General features: G+C 40.4%; 1 protein-coding gene across 9 annotated transcripts in view; it reads right to left on the bottom strand.

The window, feature by feature from the left end:
• Positions 1-13,810, bottom strand: part of mybpc2b (myosin binding protein Cb) — a 25,024-nt gene extending 11,214 nt beyond the window's left edge. Inside the window, exons 1-12 of one of the 9 annotated variants that reach the window (XM_051939748.1) lie at positions 13,566-13,810; positions 8,613-8,630; positions 7,187-7,210; positions 7,027-7,047; positions 6,276-6,323; positions 1,602-1,670; positions 1,349-1,497; positions 1,154-1,271; positions 992-1,040; positions 740-799; positions 446-615; positions 155-287 (exon numbers count right to left, since the gene is read on the bottom strand). In XM_051939748.1, coding sequence (XP_051795708.1) covers positions 155-287; positions 446-615; positions 740-799; positions 992-1,040; positions 1,154-1,271; positions 1,349-1,497; positions 1,602-1,670; positions 6,276-6,323; positions 7,027-7,047; positions 7,187-7,210; positions 8,613-8,630; positions 13,566-13,587 — 881 coding nt within the window. In that variant the 5' untranslated portion in view covers positions 13,588-13,810. The remainder of the gene's footprint in view (positions 1-154; positions 288-445; positions 616-739; positions 800-991; positions 1,041-1,153; positions 1,272-1,348; positions 1,498-1,601; positions 1,671-6,275; positions 6,324-7,026; positions 7,048-7,186; positions 7,211-8,612; positions 8,631-13,565) is intronic. The other 8 variants (XM_051939749.1, XM_051939752.1, XM_051939754.1 and 5 more) reach the window with 8 other exon arrangements.

Genomic DNA, 13,810 nt, shown 5'->3' with positions numbered 1-13,810 from the left:
GCTTGATGATTAATATGATACAGCGTAATACTACTGTCTAATGAAGCAATATGCTGCATGGAATTTAGCACTGTGGTAAAAAGACACAGAAAGCTTCCATGCGGACTAACAAATATCAGTGTGGGTGCATGTGTTTACGCCATTAAGCATGTACTTGGCTGATGGTTTGATCTCCTGGCCATTCTTCAACCATTTGACCTGGACATTTGGATCAACCACTTCGCACGACAGGACAATTTTCTTGCCCTTTTCCACCGAGTAGCAGGATTCGAGCTTCTTCAGGAAAGCTAGAAAGGGAAAAACTCATCAGTTCACAAACATCTTGTGTGTCCTGCCTCGTGGTTCCGTTCTCCTCCTCTCCCCCGCTGTCCCTCCTTGCCCTCCTTGAGGGAAAAGCTCACCACCTTATTCATTCATCCTTCACCCCTCGGCTGACCCAACTTACCCTCGCTATGCTTGGGCACGACCTCCTTCATCTTTTTCAGACGTTTCAGCATTCCCCTCAGGTCAGTGATGCCATACTCAAAGGCGATTTTTTCATATTCGCTCGGATGGGCATTCTTAAGCAATTCCCACACATCTATTTCGGGTACCTCTTTTTCAGGTTTCTTCTTCCTGTCAGTCGAGCACAAAAGGGGTCATATTGGTGAATATGGACTGGGGAAGGAAAAACGTGTTTTCATCCAGCCGTACTGTGTGCTTGATCACTCTGCAAAGCAAATAACGTTTAGCTTCTCACCTCTTAGTGGCTTTGAGCAGAGCACTGAAATCTAGGTCTCCCTCATCCTCTCCAGCATCCCTGTGTGTATGGAAACGGACATACAGCGTCACCACGATCAGACGTATCCTGTGACATCACTGTACATCATGTGCTGACAGACACGTTTACACACTGGAAAACATTATATAATGGTCCACATATTATTTTCCCCTCTTCCTGCAGTCCCATATGCACACATAGGCCATGAAACATAAACCTCAAAGCTCTTACGCCCTCTTGAAGGCAGACAAAATATCCGCCTGCTCCTCCTGCTGTGCAGCTGTAACAAGAGAAGTTGCAGAGAAAGCACATTATTGCCGGATCAGATCAAAACAGCAGCACGTATAGAATGTGTGGCAGCCTTGGCAGGGGCCAGAGTCCATTTTCACCCACCTTCAACAGAGATCTCAAAAGTGGAGCTGTCACACTTGTCCTTTGCCGTCACCTCACACCTGTAGCCGCCAGCGTCTCCGGCGACCACTTTGATGATCTTCATTTCATAAGTATAGATCTTGGGGAGAAAATATTAATATTACTGCTCAGTTACTTCTCTATTTCTGAAGGAAGAGGATCAGATGACACGCATACCTTGGTATTTCTGTCATAGGTTTCCTTAAACTGCATATGTTTCCCAGCCTTGCTGCCAAGGTCCATCCACTTGCCCTTCAGCCACTTCATGGTGGGTTTTCTTGTCAGGGTGCTCGAGTCGACCTTGGCTATGAAAGTGATGTCCTTTCCTGCCATTCACAGATAAGAATTACTTCAAAGAACATTATGGAAGGATTACTGTAGTTTCCTGTCTGTCTTGACATTTATTAATTCGTCCATTTGTATGTCCAACCTGCGACAGCGACTACATTATCTGGTGGCTTCTCCACGAAGAGCCCAGTCAGCTCAGTGGACGCAGGCTCTGAAAAGAAGAGGAAAGAAGAAAAGTTACTTGCTCGTTGAATTTTGAAATCAAATTTGATGGACTGAACTAACACAAGTGCTGAAAAAAAAATTCACCAAAACATACACAAGCGCTTACATGGCATTGACACAGTGTGCAACAAACAAAAATGTAAACGACACAGAGATAATCTTTATAAACTATGAAGAACTGAACCACACCTGCACACCCAAACTGTGTGCATGTAGGAATTATTACAACCACTAAAATCTACAGCACTTGGCTTAAAAGAAGTAGAAGCCACAACAAGTAGAACAGGGAAACAGCTCCCACAAACAACATGCTGACATAAAAACACAATGTTGGATTCACCTTCTTAGCTCTAGCTGCAAGGGATCATTAACAAATGTTCAATCAATATCTGCTTCAGTGCAAAGTTGTACTGTGTTTCTTGCTCTGGTGTAATAATGTCCTACAGCTTTTTTGTCCCACAGCGTATTTCTAAGATTCCATATAATATAATTCTCATATAGTCGGTTATGAAATAAGCCCTATTGACATATGATACTTAAATGCTACTGTTTTCTAATTTGTCCAGAGTTTTCAAACAGCAACAAATCACTTTATAAGGATTTCTAAACAACGGTACTTCTGTTTGCACTTTCTGGACACTGCCACTTTCCCTGATTTATTGCCAGCGGAGCAGCACCAGGGGATTGTTTCCCTCAGTCATAGAAGATAAAGTGTTCCACGTGTTCAGGCCGGCAAAAGTTCCAGTGATATATAATCGCCACGGCAAAGTATCTGCACCAATTAGAGTGCTTTAATGAACACTGTGCTAAGTATACAACTTCTAGCGAGTGCACCTGTTGACCTTTATACATCAGCACTTTCTGCTCTAAGATTTAGCATTCAAGGTACAACTCTGTCCCCACAATGCACACTTGGAATTGGCATTAGTGTCTTATGTTCAGTCTTATTATAACAGTGAGACTCGCATCTTAGTTTTCTCACAGTGAGAATACTTGGCCCCAGTAAATAAACTCAGCTTATTAATCAATCGCTGGTCGTGACGTGGCTTGGAAGCCTTCACAAAAGAGAGGCGTAGACAGCTGCTCAGAAATGTGACATCTTTGCTAAGCATGATATTTGACTAACACATAGGATGCATATATTTGCATTTCATCACATTTTCATGCAGTAGATTGTCCCACACTGTGCCTTCAGCTTGCCCTCACCCTCCCCTGCAGCGTCTGCCTCCGCTAGAAAAAACAAACACCCCCCTTTAACGCAAAAAAAGTCTAACAATCTGAAGTTATAATGCATCGGAAGTGAGTATTAACTTATGCATTAAATAAGGCAAATAAAATGCAATTCCAGAAGGATTATTTGTATAATTACCACATTATAACACACCACACAGAATTTTACTCATGATGGAAAGATCATGACTGCTATCGATCAAAACAGTAAGTAATCAAATGTGTTGATTACATCATGTTTAATCATCAAACTTGGGATAAGTTGTTTGAAATCACCTTGATTACTTTTTTTGGACTGATTCTTGTGATGCTGTTTGTCACAAAAGAGGGAGTTACTGTACTCCATACAGAGTCTGTGCCCCCCACGCTGCCTAAACAAACCACTGATGTGGGACTTTAAAGACACTTGTTTCTTATTTTTTGTTCAGGGCATTGATGTGATAAGAATTTCATGCATTTAAGTTTGCATCAAAGTTTGCTGCTTTTCCCCATGAAAACAAATGTCAAACTCAAAGCAAACTCTAAAATCAAAAGGTTTCAATGGCAGGAATTTCAGTTTCTTCTTTCCACATTTTAAAAGGAATTGGCAGTAACTTATAACTGAAATTCATTAGCAATACTGGTACAAGTGCCCCAAAACAGACTGCAGTTGGCCAAGTGATGATAATCCCCCCACACACTATACCCCTGTGGGTATAGCTTTAAACAGTCTTGGTATGATAAGCACTTCCCACACAGAAATTCCACTCTTAGACACACTGAAGGCAAACTCATTTTGGTGCAATACCAGCTCTGAAGTCAGGACAGGGGAGCAAAGACATTATAAAGATGAAAAATAAAACCCAAAACTGATGCCTATTGTGTATGAAGGACATTGTTTTTAATGTGTATGATTTGATTGATTCCTTGTTGTTAAAGTTAGAATATCCCAAGAGCAACCCACTCACACCAAATTCAATTCTCAAACTCCAGGAGACAATGTTGGAATGGAACTCCATCTGAAGAAAAGGCTATTTTTCATTTTAGACCTTTTCCAGGTATAAGATGCACAAAGAGCCTTTTTGTTTGATTCTGGCCTGTGTTATTGTTTTTTAAAAAAGATAATCTCATTAAGTATTCAATATGTTTAGCCTGTTTTTGCACAAAAGCTCTCTTTCAAATATCAAAGCTTCTTCCTCTCCCATAGCCTGTATGCATGGCTAGATCTGGATATATACACAAGCTGGCTTTCCAACCAATTGCGACCTTGGACTGGATGCAGCTTGTTAGCCAAGCAGCCATCCAGCTAAATGCTGTTTGTTGGATTCCGATGAGAAATGGTGCTCCCAGTGTCAGGAGGGAAACATGACCGATAGTAACTACCATAAAGCGTTGCATTTTCCCTCAGAAAATGGTTTGCACTTGCTCAACCTCTTTTCCCTTTTTTCTTTTCATGCTCCAGTTTTCCCCTGGTCACGCTCCGCTGCTACACTTATCTTTTCTTCTCCTCTATATGCTACAGCTCCTGCTGAGCTCTGTCTGCAGCACAGTATACCTTTCCTCCCTCTGGGCAAAGTGTTGCCTCAACAGAAGGAGCTATAGCTCCCACATTCAGTGATGGGCATTCATCACAGGCAGGAGGGAGGACGAAATGCGCTCTCATAAATGTTAAGAAAAGATGAGCCGACAAAAAAAAAGCTGTTGCATCACTGGAACCATCTTACAAAGAATTTATAGAGGTGACAGTTAGGGTAGTGCCCAAACTAAGCAGTTTAAAGACGTCACCCTGGCTGTTTGACCTCCCTTTTCACTTGACAGGCCATACTAGGAGCACCAAAAGGACATGCCCCCTTTAGAACTTCTCACATTTCCTCTGCAAACCCCTCCTATGTCCATCATTCTTGTCTCATCAAACAGCCCAAAGAGGAAACTCTGTGCTCCTGGTCATCTTGGCCCCTGTGCTTCAGTCTACCAAACTGAACGACAAGCTTCTTCTCAGCATGTGACAATGTGCACCACAGAAATGTTCGATTAGCAAGTCCAGGTGTCGTAACAAAAAGCTCATTAGTGTTTGTCTTTCCCCTTTAACACATATTTGAAGGGCGCCACAACAAATTAGCAGCCTTCAGCTCCCTGAAGCCTTGGCACTTTCATAACCCTTCTTCATCCAGTTTACTCTAAATCAGCCAAGACGTTGAACTCATTACTCTGAAAGCTGTGGCCCTGAACAAGCATGGCAGACAGGGACGTAAAGACCTGGAGCTTTACTACAACCCCAACATTTGTGGGCAGTTCACTTAAGAATCACATCACACTGCTTGCCTGTAATACACAACAAGAGTCCAGTTATCAGAGCATCCCAAGACTTTACAGCGGATTAGATGTGACCCCATGCTGGGAGACACCGATGCTTTTTTGGATGACTTCACTGCTTGGCCTCTCCTTTCAGCTTTCCAAAACAGAGTAATGTTAAATTGAGAAGCCACCATAAAAAGTGTCACCACATCAGATGACACTTGGTATGTGAACAGCTGCCATTGTTGCACGATGAGTGCAGCACATGAAGCACAGCTGTGTTTCTAGTCTCATTGTTTAAATTGCCTGAGGGACAAAAGCAAACGAGAGCTGGTATCATAGGTCACAGATGGGAGGGACAGAAGTCCTAACATGGAGAACCAAATTCTGAACTGCTGAAAGAACACAAACAGCATAATTTGTCAGTGAGCTGTCTGGCGGCATCAGTGGAAACCAGCGTTCAGGGACACAACAGGTGAATGGGACAAGGATAGCATCACGCACTAAACTGCCTCTTTGTTTTCTCTTTGACACAGCCGTGAATCTGGTGGGCTGTAGGCCTGAGGTGTGACTTATTCTGAGGTGAGCTACTACTGAGCTGCGGCAAACTGCAAGCTCTGAGGGGGATTTTATGCTATGAGGATTTTCACTGGATCTGTGAGATATAAGCACCGAGGCGAGCAGAGCCTCTTTGCATACTTAGATTATTATATTTTACATTTTTCATCCCACTACACAGACAGTTTAACACTTTAACACCTCTTAAATGAGTCACAAAATTTCACTTTTCATAAAATGTCAAGCTACAAAAAGTTTTCAAACAACTACGAAGCTTGGCAAACCTCCTATTTAGTAAAACTAAGACCAGTTAATGCTTAAATCAGTCCAAAATGAAGTAGTCAAAAGGATTTCAAACAATAAAGTCAACCAAAGTCTGCATAACACTTCATATATTATGTGACATGTTGACTAGCACATAATACCAAAATTACACTTTAGATAATGTTATGAACACTCAAACTCAACGCTTGAAGAAAAAAGTAAACCATCAACAGACATGTCTACATAAATGCTGTCGTTTTCTTACCATCCCCATCAGCGTCTGACTCTGCTGCAGACAAGGAAGCAAACGAAACTGAAAAAAGCAGCAATGAAGCAAATGCTTGTCGTTGCACAAAAATGCACACGGTTGCAACAGAACAGCAGCAAGCACAGCAGTGACAGAAGCACCATGCATCTTCACATTTCATTTAATAACCACTTAGCACACAAGTTGATGTCCATTGTCACCACATGCACAAATATATGAATCGTAGCCAGGACACACAAAAATACAATAATCACTTGTAGGAGAAACACATATTAGACAGTCCATCGTTGTATACTGTGCTGTGAAACACAACCGCAAATTACAAGAGTGTGTTGCAGATACAATACTCATCACACATAGCATATACTGTACAGTATATGTATATATCAGTCCAGTGATGAAAAAACACAAGGCATTCGATGTGAAATGGTAATCCTGTTATCCATATCATACCATCAGTCACTGACTTCACCACTAGCATGTTCATTAGTTTCTTTAAGTAAATAAAAGGCTTAAATTTGACTCTCTTTGTACAAAAATACACAGTGAAAAGTTCAGACGGTCACCTGCTGTCAACCTAAAAACATACAAGAGTCATGCAGATACAGTAATTCCCACACAGTATGGCACATGTATGCACTCGAATGTGAATACATTAGATGGATTATATAAGGTGCAAATATTAAACCAGTACATTCAATTTCAATGCAGTGCTCCATTTCAATTCATTCACAGGATTCTGCCTTACCTCCATCTGCAGGGGGTAACTCTAAGGAAAATGAATGCAAATTAGCTCAGAGTTCCAATATAAGCTGTAATTATCTACTTTATTTAGTCATGACTGAAGAAGCTGTGAAGAACGTCTTTAAAAAAGTGTGTATTATTCCCTGACACTAAGGGGTGCCTACCATCTTCTCCTGGCTGTGGTATAGCTGGATGAATAAAAATCATTGTTAAGTGACTGAAAACAGAAAGATGGTAAGACCTGGAAAGCATTACATGTGGAAATAATGCACGGACAAAACTGAAGAAACCAAATCACATGAACGGCGAACACTTGCAGATGTTTTCTTACACGTTATATGCCTGCAGTGAAATGTAACCCAAAGGTCAGTGTGAGAATCAGAGTTCACAGATGTGGAAAAAGGCATACAGTTGCAGTGAGTCAGTGCACATCAAAATCCACACAGATGGCTTGTCTTGTCTGCTTCATACATATGAATAGTTTCTTTGCAATCCCAAAGTACGCATGCTAAAAAAAAATGGATACAACACCAACAAGGAAACAACATTAATTTCAATTGGATTCATCAAAGACACACAACAAAACAGAAAGACAGAGTGACTATGCATGTTGCTGTGTATGGAGTATAACTTGATTTCTGTCATTTAATCAATCGTTTGCCATAATAAAGCTCCTTAACACACGTTCTGGAAATCATTCTAGCTAAGGCAAGTGATGCATGCTGCAGGCTAGCTAAGGAATGCAAACACACTGAATAAGAGTGGCATAATAATTGCATTACCCCCCTCAGTGGCTTCATGTTGTCTCATGATGTGATTGACTTATAGGCCTATCCTCTTGACTCAGTAATTGCTTGACTTATCTATAGCAAAACCACTTGCTCTGTATTATTCAGATAATTACCCTGACTGATTAGTCCAAATGCATTTTTCGACACTCAAACCCACTCCATGTCACATATTAACAATGTGTAAATGCACTGAAAGTCACGGAAAAAAACTCCAACAAAAGAAAAATCCTTGTCCCTCGCCCTCCTCAGGTGCCTCTGCTGGGGCTAAAATTAGTGAATTTCAGTTAGACATAGCAAATGAAAAGCAACACCAAGGTAGCTCCATTTCGGAGAACAAATATTACAGACACTTTAACAGCTGAGCAAATAGATTTCATGAGTGTGAGAGACATAAAATCCAATCAGTATCACATGGCATTCAAATATGGCTTTTGGAAACACCAGTATCGTCTGTGGGGCTACATAATTCCAAGATAATTGAGTAAACAGTTGCAGTAGTGATATAATAAAACAGGAAAGCAGATCCTCAGTGAAATGCCTGAAGATAAACATGTAGACTATATAGTAGTAGCATGCTGGCATGCATGAATAAAATGAAGAGGCTCTCCCGGGAAAAAAGTTTATGAATAAATGACAGTGCGCATGCTGATCGCACACCATTGGAAGTCGGAGCCTGACACAAGCCATTGACATGATATGTGAGCAAAAAGTGAAAATGTGAGAGCTATAATCACATCACTGTGATAATGTAAGGCGCACAAAAGGTCAGTAGGCATATGCTGTGGAGCAGCTGACTTACCCTCCCCCGCTGGTTTAGCTGAGAAACAGAAACAGAACAAGAAAATCATGAGAAACCTGCATCTCATACTCTGTTTATCTGCAGTTACACAACTTAGCAACATACATACAAAGACATATACTTATTCCCTCTTGACAAAGTTTTCTTCCTTTGTCATTTTCAGCTTTAAGAATTCAACAGATGTTGGATCTTTAACCGTACTGTCTCTTTTAATTGCACCTACTTTGTGGTTTTTAAATGGGTGTTTGTCTGAAACTGATGGCTTTCTATAAAATGGTTATTTCAGCAATGTATCCGATTTCACAGGGAAGCTAGTAATCTCAGTCATAAATCCCAAATACTACCTGCCAGGTAAGAGGATACATTTCATAAAATGCGCACCTTTGAAATTTCCACTCAGCTGCAAATCTTTGAAATCTGGATTTAGAAGACATGGTTCTGTGGCTAAATCGGAGCTTCAGAGGATGACAGTCACTGTGGGAGTAATTGTTGAAGCCCAAATCCGTTAAGAGGAAATTCTCAACTGAAATAGAGGCATATAATATACCCATCTCCCCAAGTGTCTCGTGGGGGTCACTGCAGTAGCTTGTAAAGGCCAGGGACGGTGTCTTATGACCTTCCTGAAGTCATGCCACGTTCTCTTAAGCTGCACACAGTTTCCTTGAATAGTCCTGCCAACTTGACCCTGTGTACTTTACTGTCCACTTGGGGTTTGTCATAAATTTCTGGCTAAAATAGATTTTGTGGAACAACTCTGCGTTTACTTTGCAGTTACAGAAAAATAGAAATAAAATCAGGGTTACAGATGGTGTATTTGATATTTTAACATAGAAAAACTCTGCACACATGGATGTTCATGAAACAGGTAAAATCCTAATGACACTGCTAAAACTAAATTATCCCATACGGGTTCTCTCTAACACATAACATGATCTGTTTTTAAAGTGCGACAGCTTGTTTTTCTTCTGTGCCAACAGAAAACTACCAAGCACACTTACAAACTGGAATGCTCCTCAGCACAGAAAGTCTTTTCTATGAATACTTCATAGACCCTGTTAGAGGATTTAACACCTGCATCGAGTGTAAATCTGCACCAGCATCTGCTGACTCAATCCACTTGGGCTGAGAATCTTGATCATCTTCAACAAGTTTGTGATAAAGCAGGGTAATGAACTTCTGAACAGCTGCTCCTCACAGTTTAAATGTTCCCCTCAGAGACTCCCTGTGGTTTCATATGCAGAGCTGTGCTAGACGTATAATTAGTATGATTTTTAAAGAAATACTGGTGTAAATGAATAGAAAAAAAATCAGTTTTTTTTTTGTTTCCTCAGAGGAGACTTTCCTTTACTTATGTTTGTCTAACAGTGCATGCATGCTCCCTCTGACACTTTATACTATATGTTTTGTCCTCAGCTATCTTGACTTTGTTTCTGAAAGCGCAATAAGTTAAGAATACATTTTGGTACGTGTCCGTTTTCTATCTTAAATTGCTTTTTGCTCTCAGTATAGGTGCTGCAGGCCTTCACCTCCTGGTTTGTTTACCTCTTCACTGACATCTAGATTTACTGTGTACGTAATCACCCAAGCACAAAGACAGGTATTGGGTGGCCTGATCGTAGCAAACCTCTAAGGACGTCTGGAAGTCCCTAGACACTTTGCAACTTTATACACACTGCCTGACTGTTTATGAAGATATATGAGCAACACATAATTTAATACATGCAGCATATAAATGTCTTCTATCTATTTCTATTACGCTAAATGATTTGCTATGTGTAGCTTTAATCCTTGAGAGTTATGCTACACAGGACAACGCTTAGCATGCATTGGATTCAACTCTAAATAATTTCTTCTATTCTACTGATATTTACATGATGTCAAGCTAACTTCTACGCAAAGGTAGCTGACTGTATGTAAAGAATGTATTGTGAGTCTATTTGCTGACATGAATTTTCCATCTGATCCTAAATATTCAATCTCAAAGACGATTATTCATACATAAAGTAACTGTCCTCTCGGTAGTGCTTATTTAGTATTGTCAGAAAAGTTGCAGAAAACCTCATATTTTAAACAGCTTGTAAAGTGAAGAAATAGAACAATTTAATGCTGCTATTCAGTACAATTTCAAGGCCTAATCTGTAATTTTCCCCTCAAACTGGAGTATATCTACACGCACAATGTGAAAGTTTGAGAAAGAGTGGCAAAACTGAAAATGCGCATTTCTCAACCGTTATTCAAGAAGTAAATTAAAGATCTTCCACTCAGCGTGGGACTCACAGCAGGTTCCTATGTAGTTTGGCTTTCAGTGATTAGGCTTTTCTGTTAAGATTTAGGGAATTAAAGAGCGATTTGATGGCAACAGTATTTATTCACCGAGAGGACATTCATCATTTCATCATTTCACGTCACGGTTGTTATATCTCCAAGAAGATAAACAAGCGCAGAAGCACTGGAGAAACTTCAGAGAGCAGCTTGGTTCAACTTGCCTTTATAGTGTTTCATCATGACACAGCGATGAAAGGAATTATGACCATGAATTACACCTTCGCTTCTAACCACAGACTAGAAAACTGTCATGTGCTTGATTGACTGCACTGGAGCAGCGCCACATTCATGAGGGAGCATCAGGCCTGCTGACCAAGAAGGAACTTTCTAGGTGAAAGTGACAGATTATATCATGATTTATCTCAGCTGGGACTGCAAAAGTGTTACCGCAAAACTTGATACGTTGGGGTGTGTGAAACTCAATGAACTTAGAAGGAAAAAAAAGCAAAGTGGAAAAGGTCAGGGCTTAATGCTGAGTATTTTTAGCTGTTTGCTGAGGGCGTGATCTGGCTGCTTTTAAGTGAAGCAACACAGAAAGCATTTCAGCCGATCTTGCGTGTGAATACAGAAAATCATTCAGATTGTCGGAAAATAAGTGATGCTACAACGTCGTGTGAAAATCTTGCAACTGCTCTTTCATTGGACAGTAGTTTGACATATACCGGTTTTGGGCCTTTCAAAATTATCGTTTTAATCCAAATGTCACGTTAAATATTTCTAAGTAGTAGACCTTAAAACCAGACGGGGGCAGGTTATCTGATCCTAACACTTTGGAGAGAAGTTTGGCTCGGATGGATAGATGAATGGTGCAGACATGGAGTGGGAACAGTGGAATTGTATCCTTATTACTGGGATAAACACTGTGGCTGTTTGCGGTAATCGAAAGTAGTCCCTGGTTATGTTTCGGGTGGTAAAAATAAACAGACCTTAGCTTAGACCTTAAAAAGATTAAGGCAATGACAGAGAAAAAGAATCGAATATTGCAACGCAGATTAGGAACAACGTGCTAACAACTTCAGCAAAGCCTATTACGCTCAGTATCAACACGGTTAGTGTAGGAATTAAATGAAGGGACGCAAAAGGCTCAACACTCTTCTCCGCTATCTCGGCCTGTAAGACTCAACTGTCCTCACATACTCATCTGCTTTGACAGTCTTAGGTTTCTGTCAGTTCAGTAATTTAAGCAAAATTAGGCTGGGGTCAAGGTGGAGGACAGAGGTGAAGGCCTAAAGATATCCAAGACAGAAACACTGAAAATGTGAATGATTTACAGGCACAGATTTCCACTGTGAATATTATAATCAAAAGGACTTCAGTGTTTACCTGTTGTGTTAGCATGCTATGGGGTGAGTCACTGACAGTAACATAAGCTGGCCTTCATTACAGCATGTACAGCTGCTGTAATATTTACTTGCAAAGCTAGTGCAGCTACCGTACTTTAGCACAACTGTTTCTGGAAGCGCTCCAAGTAGACAACAAGATGGTCCCCTCTGCACAGCTGTCATTAACACAATGACCCTGATGATGCAATAACAGCTGGGTATGTGATTATTTATGGACAGATAACGACGAGGCAAATAGGAAAAATGCATGTCTTTATGAGAAGCCTAATCTCCCTGGTAACTGTAATTTCAGCAGCACTTGTGGTGGATCATCAGATGAAATAAACAACAGTGAACATGGTTTACTCATATTTTGAAAGATTTGGTCTGCAATGTTACTCTGATAAACACTTTGACTTAAAGCTATAATAATCAATCAATTTTAAATCTTTTCTTTTTCTGTATTCCTTCTGTTTTTAACCACAGCAAGTATGATTAAGATCGAGAATCTTTGTCCTGGCCAAGACAGGAAACAGCAAAATAGGTTGCAGACATTAATCTGTAACAATTTTCACATTTAAAAGAAGACCACTAAGCTTCACAGCATCATAAAATATACATCACAAGTCATCAATAAATAATTCTACAGCTTATTGTATTATCTACAGTAACTTTTGTCATAAAACTGTCAAAAAAAATCATCTGATCCCAAATAGGAAGAAAGTGTGGTAAACTCCCACCCAAAAATACACATACGTATTAGTTACACATACTTATGTGGTCATGTGATGAGGTTTTTTTTTTTTTTGCTTTCCTTGCTGAGATGCAAAACACCTGCTGAGGGTCCCCTGGGGTTTAACTTGAGAGTCTGAACCCTGTGAAGCTCACCACTGCTCTCACAGAGGGTTTGAACATTAACAACTAAGCCATTCCCCCCCACATCTGTTTGTACATTATGATGAACAGCAGGCATGACACATGCTCATTTACCATTTATTAAAATCCTGTCTCATCTTCACAACCTATCATTTAAGTATATTGTTAACATTGAATGTCTATGATGATCATCCTCATTCTTTTTTATAAAGCACCACATAAGTGACATTTGCAAAAGAAACAGCAAACCACAACATATACAATCTATTGTTTTTTACAACATCCTCAGGTTATTGCTATTATATACTGTATTTTTCAATCCAGTGCACCTCAAACCAACCCACACTGTCTAAACTCGAGCATCAACACTGAAACTCCGCCCGCAGACTAATTGCAATGAATTATGCTGTAACAAAAAGTATCTGCATACCTTGAGGGACTGGCTCAGGCATGGTTATTCCGTTGTCTTCTCTTTGCTGCTGGAAGACTGAGGGCTTGTGGGGCTTATTCCTTTTATTTCTCCCCTCTCTCTCTGTTATTCAAAGCTTTCCTGGCACTCAAGTCACCCACACCCTCCAGTGAGCGAGGAGTTCTGGAGAGACTGATGACACCCTTGAGGAGTTCAAGAAGTGAAGCGCTCAGAGTGAGAGCGTGCCGAGGTGGAGAGACAAGAGG

Source organism: Acanthochromis polyacanthus, chromosome 19 (assembly GCF_021347895.1).
Source record: "Acanthochromis polyacanthus isolate Apoly-LR-REF ecotype Palm Island chromosome 19, KAUST_Apoly_ChrSc, whole genome shotgun sequence".
NCBI lineage: Eukaryota > Metazoa > Chordata > Actinopteri > Pomacentridae > Acanthochromis > Acanthochromis polyacanthus.
This window is presented reverse-complemented; position numbering and strand designations above follow the sequence as displayed.